Source organism: Bufo bufo, chromosome 11, assembly GCF_905171765.1.
Source record: "Bufo bufo chromosome 11, aBufBuf1.1, whole genome shotgun sequence".
Taxonomy (NCBI): Eukaryota; Metazoa; Chordata; class Amphibia; order Anura; family Bufonidae; genus Bufo; species Bufo bufo.
The window spans coordinates 77,836,117-77,857,229 of NC_053399.1; the positions used below are offsets into that span (position 1 = coordinate 77,836,117).

A 21,113-nucleotide genomic window follows, 5' to 3' on the forward strand; every position below is an offset into this window, starting at 1 on the left:
CTTTCAGCTCTCCCCCACCCCAGTGCCTTCAGCTCCACTGCCCCAGTGCCATCAGCCCCTCCATGCCATCCATTGCCATGTCCCCCACTCCCCCAGTGCCATCAGATCAGCCCCTCCATGTCCCCCAGTGCCATCAGATCAGCCCCTCCATGTCCCCCAGTGCCATCAGATCAGCCCCTCCATGTCCCCCAGTGCCATCAGATCAGCCCCTCCATGTCCCCCAGTGCCATCAGATCAGCCCCTCCATGTCCCCCAGTGCCATCAGATCAGCCCCTCCATGTCCCCCAGTGCCATCAGATCAGCCCCTCCATGTCCCCCAGTGCCATCAGATCAGCCCCTCCATGTCCCCCAGTGCCATCAGATCAGCCCCTCCATGTCCCCCAGTGCCATCAGATCAGCCCCTCCATGTCCCCCAGTGCCATCAGATCAGCCCCTCCATGTCCCCCAGTGCCATCAGATCAGCCCCTCCACGTCCCCCAGTGCCATCAGATCAGCCCCTCCACGTCCCCCAGTGCCATCAGATCAGCCCCTCCATGTCCCCCAGTGCCATCAGATCAGCCCCTCCATGTCCCCCAGTGCCATCAGATCAGCCCCTCCATGTCCCCCAGTGCCATCAGATCAGCCCCTCCATGTCCCCCAGTGCCATCAGATCAGCCCCTCCATGTCCCCCAGTGCCATCAGATCAGCCCCTCCATGTCCCCCAGTGCCATCAGATCAGCCCCTCCATGTCCCCCACTCCCTCAGTGCCATCAGATCAGCCCCTCCATGTGCCCCACTCCCTCAGTGCCATCAGTCAGCCCCTCCATGCCATCCATTGCCGGCTGTCCCCCTTCAGTGCCATGTCCCCAGCGCCAGTGAAATAAAATACTTGCCTTTCCTGTAGGGGCGCCGCTGCACAGCTCCTTCCTCTTCTCCGCGCGCTGCACTGGATCCTGACGTCACACAGCGTCGGGTCATAGTGCGCGCTTACGTGCACTATGACCTGACGATGTGTCAGGATCCAGTGCAGCGCGGTGCGGGCCGACAGGTGACCGCGGAGCAGTAAGTAATAGCAAGCACTTCACTCCCGCTCCGTGGTCACATGACACAAACAAATCCTCTATGCAAAAAATTTGCATCAAAGATTTTTTTGCGTTGAATTACTCGATTCAATCGAGTAATCGTTTCAGCCCTACGCTCCAACAATGAGTCATTTGGCCTAATAAGCAAAATAATAATCCTTTATGTTAGGGAAGCTGAGGCCTCCTGCTTTTCTGTGTCTAGTTAATATCTAGTACGCTCTTCTAGACTTTTTCCACTCCATATGAACTGTTGTAAGTTCCTGTTTGCCATCAGAAAAAATGGGTTGGAGACTGTGATTGGGAGAGATCTAAACAGAGCAAAAAAGGAGCATTTTATAAGTGGCTGCTCCGCCAAGCCGTGATCTGATATGGCATAATAGGTCAGACATTTCTTTTTAAATTTCTGTTAGGGTGTAAGGCAACTTACAATCGTCCGGCTTGGTCGAAGGAAATTATACTTTAATACCTAAATAAGTGATTTCTGGGGTTTGCCAATCTAGTGGTAATTTCTGTATAAAAATCTGTTAGAAGCAGAGGGCTAACATTGATGGGAAGAGCTTGGGATTTGTCATGGTTAATGTTATAATAGGAGATGGAGCTAAACTCCATCCAAAAATGTTGTTCGAGAAGTTTTGGGTTCTGTCAAAGTGAGTATAATGTAATCTGCAATTATAGCTAATTTGTGTTCTTTTGGACCTATCTCAACTCCATTTATGACTGGGTGTTGTCTGATGAGGGCGGCGAGAGGTCCTATAGAGAGCATACACAGTAAGGGGGAAATGGGGCATCCCTATCTTGTACCATTAGATAAGGGTGTACTGTTAATGAAGACTTTAGCTGAAGGTTGAGAATATAGGGCTTTTATGGCAGAGTGGATATTACCTGGAAAACTAAATTTGTTCAGAACTGCAAATAGATAATCCCAGTAAAGGCATCTTTAAATAGGGAAGTAGAATATGGGAGAATATTCTATAATAATCATTAGTAAGGCCATCTGGTCTAGGAGATTTATCGATAGTGGACGTCATAATAGCTTTAATAATTTCTAAATCTGATATTGGCCTGTTTAGTGCTTGTACTTGGTCCGGGGTAAGAGTAGGGAGGTTTACTTTATTTAGGAACTTATTAGTCTTGTGTTAGGTGTGGTGTGGATAGATCTGAGTTTAAATGATTTAGGTGTTCGTAGTTATCTTTGAAGGCATTAGCAGTGTCTCTGGGGGTTAGTTTTACGTAGCTGTATAGAAGGTATTCTTGCTTTATGAGCTTTAGCGTTTCGACAGTTGGCTAATAAGGCGCCAGATTTGTTGTGTGTAGTAATTTAATGTTGACTTTCTGAGAGCTAACTCATACTTATGGAGTAAAAGATTGTGCGAGTGGAGTCTTTATTAAGTTCAGAAAGAATATTGAAGGAGAACCTGTTAAGTTGTGTGATTCCAGTTTTTTAATCTTTGCTAATGTAGATGTGATATCTTGGGCTCTTTGTCTCTCAAGGGAACTGCCTAATTTAATGAACCTGCCTTTTATGGTTGCCTTATGGGCATTCCAAAGGGAATAGGAATTGATATCTGGTTTGTCTTTACGGAAAAAAGAGTATTTTAGGGCATCCTCAATCGCTGTGGAGTGTTTAGAAAAAGTGGGTCAGTCAGCACATCCCAATGCGCAGGTGCGTGCTGCCATGGCTAGAAACACAAAGAAAAAAACACAATGCAACAGCACGCTGCAAACCAAATAAAGTACAATAATGCCACAGTAATAGAAAATATTCTGGTGCTACTGCTACGCTTATTTAGTAAAATTGAGATTGTTGGCAAATGCATTTTGTACAAAATTATTTGGGCCCGTCTGCCACAACGTCAAGGCGATCTCTGTAAGATGGGAACCTAGCACTAAATGCTGCCTCTTATGTACCATAACGGTCACCATAAAATTCAGGGAGTGTAGGTTCCACATGAAGTCTCCACAAAAGACTAAGGGGGTCATTTATTATCCTGAAATACTCCTATATTAGGCGTATTTCAGGTGCAGATTGCGGCCCAACGGTTCGTTATGAGTTAGGAGCATAGACATCGACTGCTGTGTATGTCTTATTGTTGAAGGTACATACAAGCATTATAAATCTCCTTCCCGGATCTATGAATTGTGTGTATGGATAGTTGAAGATATAGATTTTTTTTTTTTTAATGCTATCATTACTCCTCTTCTTTTCTGATTGTAAGAGGAGTGTATAATAATTGGATAGTCTCGGTTATGGATTTTTGGGTGATTTTTCCTACATATGAAGGTCTCTTGGAGGAAAACAATATTACTATTTTGTGGCTTACTTTCTCTCCAAAATACATATTTTTTTTGAATGTGGAATTTAGTCCCCTGACTAAAGCACCTTATTTAAGTTTGGGGTATAAAGCTAAATGTTGAAATATGTAACCTCTAGAGCATATATAAAGTAGATTGTAAGCCCTCGCGGGAGGGTTCGCTCTCCTATAGTTTACAGCTCGTCTTGTTCATGGCTATTACAGTTTTTACTTTATGTAAGTACAGCTCCTTTCATGTGTACAGCGCCATGGAATGAACGGAGCTGTAATAATAAAGTAGCAGAGAAAAGGATAGGTGTAAAATAAACCTTCTTTTTGACCAAGACCAGCACTAGATGGCGTTTTAGCAGTTCACAATTGTCAGCTAACCTATAAATGGTAATCTTGCAGAGTAGAATGGCTGACCATAATTAACTAGTTAAGTAAAACGTAATGCAGGACCGTTAACATGACCTTCTGGTTGGTCGGTATCTATGTAAGAACCAATATATGGGTATATCTGAGACAACACTGTTAAAGGGGTTGTTTCTTTTCAGCAAATGGTATTTATCATATTAAGTTAAAGGGGTTGTCCCACGAAAAATATTCTACAGTTTTTAAACCAGCACCTGGATCTGAATACTTTTGTAATTGCATGTAATTAAAACATTTTGTATAGCCACTGAGTTATGCAATAAAATGTATCTGTATAGTACCACTTAATTTCTTATTTCTTTGACCTGCTCACTGAGAAGGCCGCACATGCTCAGTTTCATCCTTCACCTGCCTCCTGAGCTGTAATAGTGGGAGCTGAGACACGCCTCCTGAGCTGTGATAGTGGGAGCTGAGACACGCCCCCTGAGCTGTGATAGGAAGAGCTGAGACACGCCCCCTAGCTGGAGCAGAAAATACACTCCCCTTGAGCTGTGATAGGGAGAGCTGAGACACGCCCCCTGAGCTGTGATAGGAAGAGCTGAGACACGCCCCTGAGCTGCAGCAGAAAAGACACTCCCCTGAGCTGCCAGCTTGATATAAATCTAGCAGAGCAATGAATGAGGAGATCTCTGGATCCATGTGAGGTACAGGGCTGGTTCTAGCTTTGTTAGAAAGAGATTGTCATGTACTATTAGTCATGGGATAACTCCTTAAATACAAGGCACTTACTAATGTATTGTGATTGTCCATATTGCTTCCTTTGCTGGCTGGATTCATTTTTCCATCACATTATACACTCTCATTTCCATAGTTACGGCCACCCTGCAATCCATTAGTGGTGGTCATGCTTGCACACTATAGGAAAAAGTGCTGGCCACTCCATTGGCCGGGACCGTGGGAGCTCACATAGGCTGGTGCTTTTTTTCTACAGTGTGCAAGCACGACCACCACTGCTGGATTGCAGGGTGGTCATAATCATGGAAATGAGCCGTGTATAATGTGATGGAAAAATGAATCCAGCCAGCAATGGAAGCAATATGGACAATCGCAATACATTAGTAAGTGCCTTGTATTAACATTGTCTACATGATGAATGCTATTTGCTGAAGTGAGAGGACACCTTTAATGTTAAGTCACCTTATGCACTCAAATCCAGTTGGATAATAAATGAGATTCAGGTACAGTCCCCAGAAGAGCACCCTCTAGCATTGTAGGTAGACGAAGGCTTATTCTTTCCTGGAGATGACGTAGAGGAGATCACATTCCAAGTTTCAGGAGAGCATATCCTGGTATCCTAAAGTCTTTATGACCTGGGTGATGCCATTGGCGGTGATCAGAATCTTCACAAGGAGTCCCCACCGGTATGGAATAGTCTGTTGGCAGAAGTTGAGTCAGGGGAAGGAGTTTCCTTCTTGCTTGCAAAGTTGCTGCCGATAGGTCTGTGAAGAGTTTGAGATCAGTATGTGGTGGTTGGAGTTGTTGAACGTTCCTCGCCATGTTAAGCAGTTGGTCCTTTTTGTGTAAAAAGGTAAATCTTGCAAGGACATCGCTCTGAACTGAAGACGGTAGATTTTTAGGCTTAGCCCCTCTGTGGGCTCTATCAATGCTGAACTTGTAGGAATAAGTGATTTGGCTAGGTCCATTATGTAGGGCACCAGGGCTGGATTGGAGATGTTTTCTGGAATTCCCCTGAACTTGATGTTATTCCTTCTGCTTCTGTCTTCCAGATCTATAATCTTCGCCTGTAGGGTATCAATAACATCTTCTAAAAGTTATTATGAGAATCCACAAGTTCATGTGGATGAGATGTGACCAGAATACCCAATTTTATCTCTTGTTCTATTGTCCCCAATGTTCTTCCATTTAATGTATGCAGCCAAAAGATTGCTGTGTTCTTGGGGTATTGCTTTACATTTATCAACATTAAAATACATCTTCCACTTTCTTGCCCATGCTGCCAGCATATCGAGGTCTTTCTGTAATATTCCACAATCGAGCTGGGTTTTAAAGAGCATCTCTCACCATGTACCCGAGTAATAAACACATTTGCATAATACAAAAGGCTTAATTTCTCAGCAATGGAGGCACTGATGTGCAGGGAGAAACCAACGTTTGAATCCGGAGACTGTGATGCTCTTTAACAGGCTTTTAAAAAAATACTAAATACTGATGACCTATCTTCTGGATAGGTCATCAGTATCTGATCGGTGGGGGTCCGAATTCTCACAGCTTTGCCTAGGCCAAGTGACGACACATTCATCTGTCATGTGGCCTAGGAGCAGCTCAGCCCCATAGAGGTGAATGGGGCTGAGCTGCGATACCAGTCACAGCCACTATACAATGTATGGCGCTGTTCTTGGTGAGCACGGAGAAGGCCGCAGCACGCCGGTGCCTTCATAAACAGCCCCCACCGGATAGTGATGACCTATTCAGAGGATAAATTGTTCCCTAGATCCTGCGTTTGTAGCTGCAGCACAAGGCTCAAAATCCTGATAGATCACATCTGCCTTATGACAAGCCTTTACCTCCTCATAGGCACGACCTTCTCCTGCATTTTTACTTGAATCCATGCTGGTTATCTCTTATTAATATATTATTCACCGCCATATACTTTTTCAGCTCATCTTTTAGAATACCTTTAAATATTTTACATACCACAGATGTCAGACTTGGGGTCCATTCACACGTCCGTTTTTTCTTTCCTGATCTGTTACGTTTTTTGCGGATCTGGACCCATTCATTTTCAATGGGTCCTGGAAACATTTGGACAGCACAATGTGTGCTGTCCGTTTCCGTTGTTCCGTTCCGCATGTCCTTTTAAATATAAAACATGTCCTATTCTTTTCCGCAAAATTCGGATCCTGGTACAATACAAAGTCAATGGATCCGCAAAGAACGGAAGACATTCGGATGTCATTACGTATGTCATCCGTTTTATGCGGATTCCGTTCCTGGAAATTACATTTAAAGAGATTCTGTCACCTGCTTTTAGCATTTTAAGCTGGCACCATCGCTATGTTGACTAAAGTACCTTATTTCCAGGACTCTTCTTGTTACTTATTTTCGTTTGGTAGTTTTGTTATAAAAGCGATTTTTATGTTATGCTAATGAGGGTCCAAGGTGCCCAGAGGAGCGTTTTTTTCAGTCTCCGGTGCCCAGTGACGCCCCCCTGCAGTGCCCAGTGACGCCTCCTGATCATCAAAACACCTCCCACAGCCCGGCAAACGGTTCCGCCCCCTCCCCACGTCATAGTCTACCTTATAGATATGCCCTGTCCTCCTTCCTGTCTGCGGCCAGAAAACTCGCGCAGGCGCATTACTGCCAGCGGCCTGCGCGATCATCAACGTCCTGAGGGCAACAGCCTCAAAAGTCTCACTGGGCATGCGCCGAGCCCAGTGATGTGACCTGAGCGCTGTTGCCCTGAGGAGGTTGATGATCGCGCAGGCCGCAGGCGGTACTGCGCCTGCGCGAGTTTTCTGGCCGCAGACAGGAAGGAGGACAGGGCATATCTATAAGGTAGACTATGACGTGGGGAGGGGGCGGAACCGTTTGCCGGGCTGTGGGAGGTGTTTTGATGATCAGGAGGCGTCACTGGGCACTGCAGGGGGGCGTCACTGGGCACCGGAGACTGAAAAAAACGCCCCTCTGGGCACCTTGGACCCTCATTAGCATAACATAAAAATCGCTTTTATAACAAAACTACCAAACGAAAATAAGTAACAAGAAGAGTCTTGGAAATAAGGTACTTTAGTCAACATAGCGATGGTGACAGAATCCCTTTAAAAAAAAATTTAATTTTTTTTTTCAAAGAAATCCAAACAACTTTATTTGCTTATTGAAATTTATACATGTTTCCGTTTTTGCGGATCCGCAAAAAACGGATGACATACGGAAACATTTTCAGGAACAACGGATCCGCAAAAAACGGACCGAAAATCGGGATATAGAAAAATACTGACGTGTGAATGCAGCCTTACAGTATTTTCACAGTTCCACTTTTTCACTTTTCTTAAATATTGGTACCACCTCTGCCGTCCTTCAGTCCTGGGGCACTGATCTTGTTACAGGAGAGTCTAAGAAGATGAGATACAAGTGTCTGTTAATTATTAACCTAAATTCCCTCAGTACCCATGGATGAAATCCATCTTGGCCAGGACCTTTTATTAATATTTAGTTTACTCAGATGCAGCTGTACTTCTTCTTATGTTAATATATTTGACAGAGAACCTTGATTTCCGCCCCCGAATGAGATATTGCACTGGCAGCTCACTAGTGAACATGGATGAAAAGTAAAGATTAATATCTCTACCCTGCCATTGCCTTCTACATTTAACCCCTTCTGGAAATGGCAACAGCTCAGGGGTCATAGCTGCTGGATTTCTGCTGTTTTATGATACACGATAACGATCACAAACTTTTAACCCCTCAGATCCCATCTGAGGCAGCTTTCCCTGGGAGAACTGCTCCCCCATGTGGCGATTATAGGAGCCGTTCGTTCCTTGTGGTAGATTAGGTCCTTTTAAAGGGAGTCTGTCATCAGCATTTCACTTTTTTAACCCTTCCCATAGCTCCCTAGCATGCTTACATTGAATAAAAACGTTACCTCTGGCATCAATCCTGGACTTATAGAACCATCAAAAACAATCTTTATAACTTATGCAAATGAGGGCTCGCAAGTGCCCAGGGGCGGCGTTACGCTCGTAGGTGCCCTGCTTGCTCAGCCTTTTCATTGCGTCCCCCCGCCCCTTCCTACCCTCCGCCCGCCCATCCTTTCCCTCTGACCGCCTTTCTACTAACTTGTTATTCCGCTGAGATCCTGCACCTTGCGCAGTCAATCCGTCGGCCGGCGCATGCGCACTGCGATGCCCATTCCTTGTACGGCATCACAGTAACTATTGCGCATGCGCCGACTAATGGCGCGAAGCCGGCGCATGCGCATTAATGGGCGGGCGGAGGGAAGGAAGGGGCGAGGGGAAGCGAAGAAAAGGCTGAGCAAGCAGGGCACCTACGAGGGTAACGCCGCCCCTGGGCACTTGCGAGCCGTCATTTTCATATGCTACAAAGATGTTTTTTGACGGATTTAGTCCAGGATTGATGCTAAAGGTAACGTTTTTATTAACTGTAAGGATGCTAGAAACCTATGGGAAGGGTTACAAAGGTGAAATGTTGATGACAGACTCCCTTTAAAAAAAAGTTTTTAAAAATAAATAACCCCCTTCCGTGTCAAATAACCCCCTTCCGTGTTTAGAAAATAATGAACAAATGATAGGCTTTGCTGTACCAAAATGCCCCTACTATTAAAATATATACGTATTTATCCGTATTATTTGCCATTTTTTTCGGCTGTTCACCTCACAAAAAATTGAATAAAAACTGATCAAAAAGTCGTACGCACTCCAAAATGGTATGACTAAAAAGCACAGATATCTCAAAAAATTAGCCCTACAAAGCAACATAGATATAGCTATAAAAGTTTTATGGAGGTCAGAATATAGCAATGCAAAGAACTATTTTTTTCTAAAGTATTTATTTTATTTTAGTATTAAAATGCAAGAAAAACTATACAAATATACTAGACTATCCTGATTATCACTGTTTATAGTATAAATGGACAGCAGAGAACACAAGAGAAGGGAGAACTGATGATCTATCACCAGGAGAACACCCTGCTTATCACCGATTTATATAAGTATAAGAACAGGGGTGAACACAGGAGAGGTGAGGACTTATTATCTATCACCACTAGAACACCCTGCTTATCACTGTTCATAGTATAAAGACCGGAGAGGTGAAAACTGATTTTCTATTATCACTAGAACACCCTGCATATCACTGCTTATGGTAAAAGGGACAGGGCGAACACAGGAGAGGTGAGAACTGATTATCTATCACCACTAAAACACTCTGCTTATCACTGTTCATAGTATAAGGACCGGAGAGGTGAAAACTGATTTTCTATTATCACTAGAACACCCTGCATATCACTGCTTATGGTAAAAGGGACAGGGAGAACTGATTATCTATCACCACTAGAACACTCTGCTTATCACTGTTAGGCCTCATGCACACGACAATTGTGTGTTTTGCAGTCCGCAAATTGCGGATCCGCAAAACACAGATGGCGTCCGTGTGCGTTCCGCAGTTTGCGGAACGGCACGGACAGCCATTAATATAACTGCCTATTCTTGTCCGCAAAACGGACAAGAATAGGACAGGTTATATAATTTTTTGTGGACCATAAAACTGAGCAACAGATGCGGACAGCACACGGAGTGCTGTCCGCATCTTTTGCGGCCCCATTGAAGTGAATGGGTTCTCATCCAAGCCGCAAATACTGCGGCTCGGATGCGGACCAAAACAACAGTCGTGTGCATGAGGCCTTAGTATAAGGATGTGACAGAACACAGGAGAGAGGAGAACTGATTATCTATCATCACTAGAACACCCTGCTTGTCACTGTTTATAGTGTAAGGAGAGAACACAGGAGAGGTGAGAACTTATTTTCTGTCATCACTAGAACACTGAACACCTGAAGGCTTCGATTCTTCTGCAGCCAAAATAGTAAAATGTGGTGAGTAGATCTTTTAATTCAGAGATGCGGATTATCCACCCTGCAATCCAGCAGCGATGGCCGCGCTCGAACACTATACGAAAAAGCGCTGGCCTCTCTGGTGGCTGGGACCACGGGAGTGCGACTAGTCTTTTAGCCATTGGCTTTTTCGTATAGTGTGCAAGCAGGGCCACCACTGCTGAATTACAGGATGGCCATAACCCCTAGAAATGAGCAGTGTATTATGTGATGGAAAAACGAATCAAGGAAGCAAAGGAAGCATTACGGACAGTCACAATACATTAGTAAGACCCTTGTTTTAACGGTGTCTACATTGTAAATGCCATTTGAGGAAGTGAGACAACCTCTTTAAATAGCAATTTAATGACCATCACCTATGGGAATATCAGTCTGTTACTATAAAAGCTGCTTACATTAGACAACCATATACACTACACACAAAAAGTTAGGGGTATTTGGCTTGTGGGTAAAATTTTGAATCTAAAATACACTCTAACCTTTACAGGTGAACTAACTGTGACCTCTAAACGTTTGAATGCATATGTCTATCTGTTCAATGTTTCAGTACTTGATGTTCTCTAACAAGGAGCTTAATGGCAAAATTTACAACAGGTGTTTGATCCATGAATCGCCTAATAAAATTTCCTGGTTCAATTAAAATTGGTATTTAAACAGTCCTCCTCATCATGCTGTTCAAAGTTTGACATCATGAGACGACACTTAACAATTGATGATCAACAGTACATCGCCACTGTGAGGCTTCAAGCTGGATGTTCTCAGACAGAAGTGGCCACTGAGCTTCAAGTGTCAGTGTCATCTGCAGGGTGCAACAGAGATACAGAGAGACTGGAAGAGTCACAGAAAGGCAGAGAAGTGGACTTCCTTGGGCCACATCCCACACTGATGACCACTTTATTGTGAGCAATGCCCTGCAGAACCGGATGACGAATGCCCCACTACTCCAGGCACATTTAAGTGAGGGGAGAGACACCCAAGTGTCACATCAGACCATTCAAAATTGTTTACATCCGTGTGGTCTGGGTGCTAGACAACATGCAAGGGTAGCTGACCACAGGCGTCAATAGTGGCCGTGGTATCTAAGTGGTTGCAGTGGGAAGGTGCTCCGTCTGTCAGGCATTGGCAACCTCCCGAATGAGATTGCATGGGCCAGGGCGCATGTATGCTGGACAAGGAGCCAGTGGACCTCAGTACTGTTTACTGATGAAAGTCGATTCACACTGAATAGAAAAGATGGCCACCAAAGATGTTGGAGACGTCAAGGAGAGCACTATGCATCAGTCACTGTTGTCACCAGACGAGTCTTTGGTGGTGGTGGTACAGGTGGGCAGGGGTGTCTAGTCAATACAGAACTGCCCTACACTTTGTGAATGATACAGAGACAAGCCCGTACTACTTGAATAACATCAGTAATCCAGTCATTGTGCCTCTGCATGAACAACACAGGCCTAATTTCATCTTCATGGACAACAATGCTCCAGCTCATCTAGGTCCCATCATTAGGAAACGGCTGCTGGAGACTGGGGGACCTCAAATTGAGTGGTCTGCACTTTCTCCAGACCTGAATCCCATCGAAAACCTATGGGATCAGCTGAGTCACCTTGTAGAGACGTTTTACTCTGTACCCCAGAACCTAAATGACCCAAGGGCGACCCTTCAAGAAGAGTGGGATGCCATGCCTCAGCAGAAAATAAGTCGACTGTTGTCAAGCTGTAATTAATGCTCAAGGCCACATGACAAGTTGACATTTTAGTGGGGGTATACCCACCACTGGTGTTGGCTTTTGTTTCAATAAATTGTCTGAGATGAGGAAATCACCATTGCTGCTTCTGCTTAAATGCCCCACTTTAATAATATAATATCACTGTAGTGTGAATTTTTTATGTTTTCCATAAATTTCACCCGAAAGCCAAATATTCCTAACTTTTTGTGAGTAGTGTATGTTGGTTATATGTAAAATATTAGCAACATCTATTCAAAAAGACTTTAATAAAATACTGTACAATGAATTAAAATAAAAATGCAAATTAGATGAAGTGAAGCAGAAGTATAAAATGATTAGATGATAACAATAAAATTGATGGTGACATGTCACAGGATCAATCAATGTGCTGGGTAAACTGCCTGACAATGGATAAATCGTGCCTTCCCCAACCATTATCAAGAAAAGCCAGATAAGTCAGTTTCTGCTTTAAGGCCCTTGGGTATCACTGATTCAGTTATATAAATCAACATCCAGTGTAGATGAATTCTGTATAAATTAATTGCAATCAATAAGTTGTAGAATTTGTCTACACTGCAAAGCTACATTGCTGGAGTTAGGGCTCTTTCACACTTGCGTTGTTCTTGTCTTCCGGCATAGAGTTCCGTCGTCAGGGCTCTATGCCGGAAGAATCCTGATCAGTTTTATCCTAATGCATTCTGAATGGAGAGAAATCCGTTCAGGATGCATCAGGATGTCTTCAGTTCCGGACCGAAACGTTTTTTGGCCGGAGAAAATACCGCAGCATGCTGCGCTTTTTGCTCTGGCCAAAAATCCTGAACACTTGCCGCAAGGCCGGATCCGGAATTGATGCCCATTGAAAGGCATTAATCCGGATCCGGCCTTAAGCTAAACGTCGTTTCGGCGCATTGCCGGATCCAACGTTTAGCTTTTTCTGAATGGTTACCATGGCTGCCGGGACGCTAAAGTCCTGGTTGCCATGGTAAAGTGTAGTGGGGAGCAGTATACTTACCGTCCGTGCGGCTCCCCGGGCGCTCCAGAGTGACGTCAGGGCGCCCCATTTGTCTACTGTACTCCTTTAGGACATGTAAATAAATGAACGTACAGGGTGACTATAATCTGAAACCTTCCCCTTTATGCTTTCGAGTAGAACAAAAGTCATAACCCAGAGGGATAGTGTAGAATGTGAAAATCTTTATTCTGGAAACGTGTTTCAGCATTGGGCGGTTGCCTTATTCTAGACTGCCACCTTTTTACAGCAGCCTGGAATAAGCGCTGCATGGGTCCCCTTTGCAGCAAAGAGCACGAGCTCTGCGCCCCTATGGCAGCCGGAGTCTTGCTCTAACGGTTCGGATCAGCGGATGAGCTGATTCTGGACGTTTAACCCCTTAGATGCTGCGGTCAATAGTGGCCGCGGTATCTAAGTGGTTGCAGAGGGAAGGTTCTCCCTCTGTCAGGCATTGGCAACCTCCCGAATGAGATTGCAATGAAGGACCCCAGGTCTGCCCTGTGTATGTGCCTATTAGGCTGTGCCAGAGGCGCAGCCTAATATAGTACCTGTCAGTATCATACTGACCGCATAGTACCCTACACTAATAAGTAGTACAGTTTACTATGTGAGTGATCAAAGGATGGCAGGTCAAAGTGTCCTTGCGTGACTAATAAATGGTTTTTAAATTTTTCTAAAATCTTTAAGTTAAAAGATGCTTTCCACATATTTGGTTTTACCGCATCCGTAACAACCTGAACTATACAATTATCATGCTAAATGCCGTAAAAAAATGCCAGAATTACAGTTTTTTGCATATCCGCCAAAAAACTAAATTAAAAGCGATAAAGTCTTATGTACCCAAAAATCATACCAATCAAAACTATAAATTGTCCTGCAAAAATCAAGCCCTAACTCAGCTCTGTAGAAAGGAAAATAAAAAAAGTTCTGGGTTCTGGGATGAGGCGATTCAAAAACATTTTCTTTTTTATTTTAAAACAGGTTTTATTGTTGAAAAGTAGTAAAACTTAAACTAAACAAATAAACAGTATTTGGTTTAGGGCTCTTTCACACCTGCGTTATTGTCTTCCGGCATAGAGTTCCGTCGTCGGGGCTCTATGCCGGAAGAATCCTGATCAGGATTATCCTAATGCATTCTGAATGGAGAGTAATCCGTTCAGGATGCATCAGGATGTCTTCAGTTCCGGTACGGAACGTTTGTTGGCCGGAGAAAATACCGCAGCATGCTGCGCTTTTTGCTCCGGCCAAAAATCCGGAACACTTGCCGCAAGGCCGGATCCGGAATTAATGCCCATTGGAAGGCATTGATCCGGATCCGGCCTTAAGCTAAACGTCGTTTCGGCGCATTGCCGGAGCCGACATTTAGCTTTTTCAGAGTGGTTACCATGGCTGCCGGGACGCTAAAGTCCTGACAGCCATGGTAAGTGGAGCGGGGAGCGGGGGAGCAGTGTACTTACCGTCCGTGCGGCTCCCCGGGCGCTCCAGAGTGACGTCAGGGCGCCCCAAGCGCATGGATCACGTGATCGCATGGATCACGTCATCCATGCGCATGGGGCGCTCTGACGTCATTCTGGAGCGCCCCGGGAGCCGCACGGACTGTAAGTATACCGCTCCCCCGCTCCCCGCTCCTACTATGGCAACCAGGACTTTAATAGCGTCCTGGGTGCCATAGTAACACTGAACGCATTTGGAAGACGGTTCCGTCTTCAAATGCTTTCAGTACACTTGCGTTTTTCCGGATCCGGAGTGTAATTCCGGCAAGTGGAGTACACGCCGGATCCGGACAACGCAAGTGTGAAAGAGGCCTTAGCTGTAATCATACTGACCTAGGGAGTAGTTTTCATGTTATTTATGCTTCATAGTGACTTTACAAAACTTACAAGGTAAACAATCAATGGTAGAAGTGCAGTTTTTTTTTCCATTTCTCCCCAGAAAGAGTTACTAAAAGTTAATCAATGAATACTGTATATGTAACCCAAAATGGTGCAAGTAAAAAATACAACTTGTCCCACAGCAAACAAGCTGTCCTAAGGCTACATCAATGGAAAAATACAAAAGTTATAGCTCTTGGAATGCGACGAAGAAAAAAAAACAAAAAACTAAAATGCATAGAGGGAAGGGGTTAAATCGTTAAATATCATATATGTGGGTTGTCAAGGAAAATCTGGAAAGTATACTTGAAGAAAATGCAACTGTGCGCTCATTTTGGGTTTATCATATGCTGATTTTTAATTTTTATTTTTTTGTAATAATATAGTTATACTAAGGAACTAGACAACTGCCGGTTTTATCACTTTTTTGCTTCCTCCTACAGAACATAGCATTAATGAGGATGCTTGAGAGCCTAGATTCTCCGGAGGTGGTATCCAGTAAGGACATGTGGGCGGAGATTTGCCCCTGTAGTCCAGACGTCCAGGAAGTGAACCTATCGGGCACCTTTTCAGACTCCTTCCTGGGTCCTCTTCCTAGTGACATTCCTCAGAATGCTGACTCATCTTACTCCCCAAAACCCTGGGCTCCATTACAAGATTCTGAAATGTACTTGGCAACTTTAGGTCAGTAAACCCAATTCCTTTTGCAGTTGTATAATTTGGAGATGAGCGAATCAGTTTGTAATGAACCGGGTTACGAACTCAAAGCTTTTCAGGTTTGCGTCGGACGAATTCCGTAAAACGACACGCAGCAACACTTTAGCGCACATGTTACTGGGAAAAAGCAGGAGGGGGGAGGAAGGATGCACACATGACCCAGAGAGGAAGTGGAGGGGATGGGCTGTGGCACAAATCCATCTTGGGGATCGTATACAGTCACAATAAAGCTACTATTCTAGTGTCAGGGACAGTTTAGGGAAAGGCTAGAAAGAGAAATAATTGTGTACAATAGGGAAAGGCAGGGAAAGCTTTCAGCCAGGGAGTGAGGAGCCAAGGTTGGGTATGCTAGGCAGTGCCTTCTAGCGGCAGTTACTACCTTATAATACAAAAAAACAAAAAGCAACAGCAGCACAGTGAAAAGAAGTAAATCGGGTGCAAGTCCTCAGGGAAGGTAGGCAACCTTTCCTCTTTATACAATATATCCAAAAAATAGGCAGCACTCCAAGTATGGTGAAAAAAGGTAGTGACTAGTCTTGAGCGAACTTCTGTTTTAAGTTCGGCGTCTAAAGTTCGGCTTCCGGTTAGCGGAGAATCCCGATATGGATTCGTAATTCCGTTGTGGTCCGTGGTAGCGGAATCAATAATGGCCAATTATTGATTCCGCTACCACGAACCACAACGGAATTCGGAATCCATATCGGGATTCTCCGCTAACTGGAAGCCGAACTTAAAACAGAAGTTCGCTCAACACTAGTAGTGACCCGTTTATTCCCAGGCAACGTTTCAGCCCACTCAATGGGGCCTTTGTCAACCTTTTTTTTACCATACTTGGAGTGCTGCCTATTTTTTGGGTATATTATATGGTATAAATACAGCTACAGAACCTTTTTTTTTTTTTTTTTTTTCTTATTTGAACAGAAATATTTTTTTCCCCCAAACCTGATTTCAGGTGTTGGTGTAGAGCAGGGATGCTCAACCTGTGGCCATCCAGCTGTTGTAAAACTACAACTCTCACCATGCCCTACTGCAGGCTGATAGCTGTAGACTGTCTGGGAATGCTGGGAGTTGTAGTGTTGCAACAGCTGGAGAGCCGCAGGTTGAGCATGCCTGGTGTAGAGGAATAAGCCCAATACAACTGTACAACACGTTTTACAATCCAGAGGGTTGTGTTTTAAATCTCAGTGAAAACACCTGAAATAGTAGTTTGTAGATGCCCTGTCCCAGGTTTCAGTGTAATAACAGTGTACAACGCGTGTTTTACAATCCAGAAGGTAACGTTTTAATCTGTGAGTGAAAACACTTGAACTGTCTGGACGGAGATATCCTAGTATTTCAAGTGTTGGTGAAGGAATGGGGGAGGTGTAATAATCTCATAGTACTTCATTAATTCCAAAGTAAAATGTCAGCAGCAGTGTCTTCAGGATGTTTGTAGAAAGGGAAGGACAATTTATTCCGCCTTTCTGTCTTTAAGTGCCAGAAAACACACTTGCAAACCATTCCATACTTTGTGTGACTGCGTACATTAGGCCAAATGTCAGGAATACAAAAAGGGTTCCAAACAAAAGACCCGTGGCCATACAATGTCCTCCCATAGCCAGAATGTGGGTAGTAGCAGCATCAGCTGTCCCTCCAGAAGTAGTAGTAGGCCACAGTTGTCCTTGGCTTTGGAAAGGCGCAACATTATTATTGAGGAGAAAGAGGTTGAGTTTGTGGATTGGATGGCTCACTCCTCCTCTCAGTCACAGCAGGATGATGTGGAGGGGACTTCTGAGTTTGAAACCTTTTTCAAATTTTTGTTCTGTACATTACCACAATGGATTTTGAACAAAACAATTGAGATGCAGGTGATGTGAGGAACTAAGGCTACTTTCACACTAGCGGCAAGGAACTCCGGCTGGCTGTTCCGGCGGGTGAACAGCCTGTCGGATCCGTGCTGCTGCTAGTGCACGCGTGCCCCCGGACTACCGCTCCGGCCCCATTGACTATAATGGGGGCGGGCCGGAGTTCTGGCGGCAGCACGGCAAACATTCCGAGAGGCGGCCGGAATAAAACTACGACATGCCTAGAGGCAACCGCCATGTTAGCCTAAAGCATTTTTGAAAAAGCGCTGTATGCATGTGGATTTACAGCCTCAGACTTGAAAAAGAAGTGTTGTTCTACTCCGAAACGCATTGTCACGTATATGCAAATAAAAAGGAATTGTCTTCAACCACTTGAGGTCGTGTTATTGCGCCAGGAGGTAACGTAAACAGTGGACCACCAATACCCCACACCCCTCTATTGTCTCCCATCACTCCTCCAGGAGGACTGGCAACTCCACAAGTGAGGAGCGAACGGTACCGGCAGCACCGGCCACCACTTAAACACACGCCTGCACCAGTGTTGTGCCTATGCTTGCACAACACAAAAAGGTGAGCATAATCATTACCTCCTTTTAAACAACCCACCGAGAAACTATTACCCTATGAGCGCCTACCTCCCTCTCTCGCCACATACATATGCCCATGGAACTCTGGGCAGGCAAACTGGAACAGTGGCCCGAACTGGCCCAGTATTCGCTCTGTCTTCTTTCTTGCCCAGCCTCCAGTGAAATTTCGGAGGAGATTTTCAGCACTGCAGGGGGCATGGTGACACCCAAAAGAACCAAATTGTCCTCTGCCAGTGTCCAAAACATCACTTTTGTCAACATAAACCAAGCCTGGATTGGGGAGGATTTTTCACACTCCTCTGACTGAAGACGATAGATATATCTGGCCCTGCTAACGGTGCCCCATCAATGGAATGCAGCACTTGCTTTCTTTTCCAAGTGGAAAAAAGGGCACGCTGCTTCTAAATGTGCATCAGCTCCCTTACTGGCGTATATTTAGACCATTTTCTTCGCCGGGCTAGGGGCAACTAAGCAAGTTCTGATTTGCACCAGTTTGATAAATCTCCCTCTATATGTTTTAGGAGACTAGACTGTGTTATATACCAATTTCCAGGGCAATTGGAGCCACTTCGGTTCCGGTAGAATTGATTCTGGTCTGGACCGAACTTTTTAATAAATTTGGTGAGCCAGAACCGTCTTGTATTCAGAGACTTATGAGAAATGTATTTATAGTGGATATAAAAAGTCTACACACACCTGTTAAAATGTCCGGTTTCTGTGCTGTAAAAAAATGAGACAAAGATAAATCATTTCAGAACTTTTTCCACCTTCAATGGGACCTATAAACTGCACCACTCAATTGAAAAACAAACTGAAATCTTTTAGGTGGAGGGAAGAAAACAAAAAAAACTAAAATAATGTGGTTGCATAATATGTTATAACTGGGGATGTAGCTGTGTTCAGAATTAAGCAATCACATTCACAATCATGTTAAATAGGAGTCAGCATACACCTGCCATCATTTAAAGTGCCTCTGATTAACCCCAAATAAAGTTCAGCTGCTCTAGTTGGTCTTTCCTGAAATTTCCTTAGTCGCATCCCACAGCAAAATCTATGGTCCACAGAGAGCTTCCAAAGCATCAGAGGGATCTCATTGTTAAAGGTATCAGTCATGAGAAGGGGACAAAAGAATTTCTAAGGCATTACATAAACCATGGAACACAGTGAAGACAGTCATCATCAAGTGGGGAAAATATGGCACAACAGTGACATTACCAAGGACTGGACGTCCCTCCAAAATTGATGAAAAGGCGAGAAGAAAACTGGTCTGGGAGACTACCAAGAGGCCTACAGCAACATTAAAGGAGCTGCAGGAATATCTGGCAAGTCCTGGCTGTGTGGTACATGTGACAACAATCTCCTGTATTCTTCATATGTCTGGGCTATGGGGTAGAGTGGCAAGACTAAAGCCTTTTCTTACGAAGAAAAAGATCCAAGCCAGGCTACATTTTGCAAAAATACATCTGAAGTCTCCCATAAGCATGTGGGAAAAGGTGTTATGGTCTGATGAAACCAAGGTTGAACTTTTTGGCCATAATTCCAAAAGATATGTTTGCCGCAAAAACAACACTGCACATCACCAAAAGAACACCATACCCACAGTGAAGCATCATCATGCCAAGGGGCTGTTTTTCTTCAGCTGGAACTGGGGCCTTAGTTAAGCTAGAGGGAATTATGAAGAGTTCCAAATACCAGTCAATATTGGCACAAAACCTTCAGGCTTCTGCTAGAAAGCTGAACATGAAGAGGAACTTCATCTTTCAGCATGACAACGACCCAAAGCATACATCTAAATCAACAAAGGAATGGCTTCACCAGAAGAAGATTAAAGTTTTGGAATGGCCCAGCCAGAGCCCAGACCTGAATCCGATTGAAAATCTGTGGGGTGATCTGAAGAGGGCTGTGCCCAGGAGATGCCCTCGCAATCTGACAGATTTGGCGTGTTTTTGCAAAAATGAGTGGGCAAATCTTGCCAAGTCAAAATGTACCATGCTGATAGACTCATACCCAAAAAGACTGAGTGCTGTAATAAAATCAAAAGGTGCTTCAACAAAGTATTAGTTTAAGGGTGTGCACACTTATGCAACCATATTATTTTATTTTTATATTATTTCTTCCTCCACCTAAAAGATTTCAGTTGAGTTGTACAGTTTAGAGGTCATATTAAAGGTGGAAAAAGTTCTGAAATGATTTATCTTTGTCTCATTTTTTTACATCACAGAAACCTGACATTTTAACAGGGGTGTGTAGACTTTTTATATCCACTGTATATTGAAGGTATAAATTATGCCTGCATTTTTTAAACCAGTTTTCAACCACAGGCATTTTACCTTGAAGATTAGTCAGAAGTCAGAACTTCATGTTGGATTTTACAAGAGCTGTGTGTGTATCTGGCAGGGTACGGCACGTGGGATAATTTTGTAATTTACAAATTTAAATTGAAACCATTGTAGATGCATAGATATGTGTATCTGTCATTCTCAAGGGATACATGTCGAGCTCCTCTTGGTTCATACATGATTCTTAGTGGAAAGACATGGAGCTGCAGCCCAGTTATGGGCCATCTTGCTTCAGCTGTCTTCTTACTTAAATGGGTTGCCTCATCTGAGACATTGATGGTTTGACGCTAAGATATGCCACCAATGTCAGATAGGTGCAGGTCCTCTGGGACTCACTTCAATCTCCAAAATGGGGCCCACAAAGTGAAGGTTAGCGCACTGTGCAAGCGGAGCCACCCTCCATTTTTTTAAATAAAATCTTTGTTTATTATTTGTGTACAAAACACATGCATAACAGAAACACAACAGTATCAATGTACAGGTCCAAAGATTCCAAATTGAATCCAATCCAAGTGGCACAGAAATGAAAAATGTCACATGTACATAGATAAAAGCATTAAACCCCCCTCCCCCAAACCGCACCAAATCGAGTATATTGCGCTACCCTCTACCCTCTCCAACATTCAAAACCAGTGCGTAGAACAATA

The 21,113-nt window shown here is 44.1% G+C and overlaps 1 protein-coding gene across 1 annotated transcript in view; it reads left to right on the forward strand.

Moving 5' to 3' along the window:
* CCDC32 (coiled-coil domain containing 32) overlaps positions 1–21,113 on the forward strand; it is a 59,275-nt gene that overhangs the window by 11,540 nt on the left and 26,622 nt on the right. The window contains exon 2 of the mRNA XM_040412069.1: positions 15,423–15,663. Coding sequence (XP_040268003.1) covers positions 15,435–15,663 — 229 coding nt within the window. The 5' untranslated portion in view covers positions 15,423–15,434. The remainder of the gene's footprint in view (positions 1–15,422; positions 15,664–21,113) is intronic.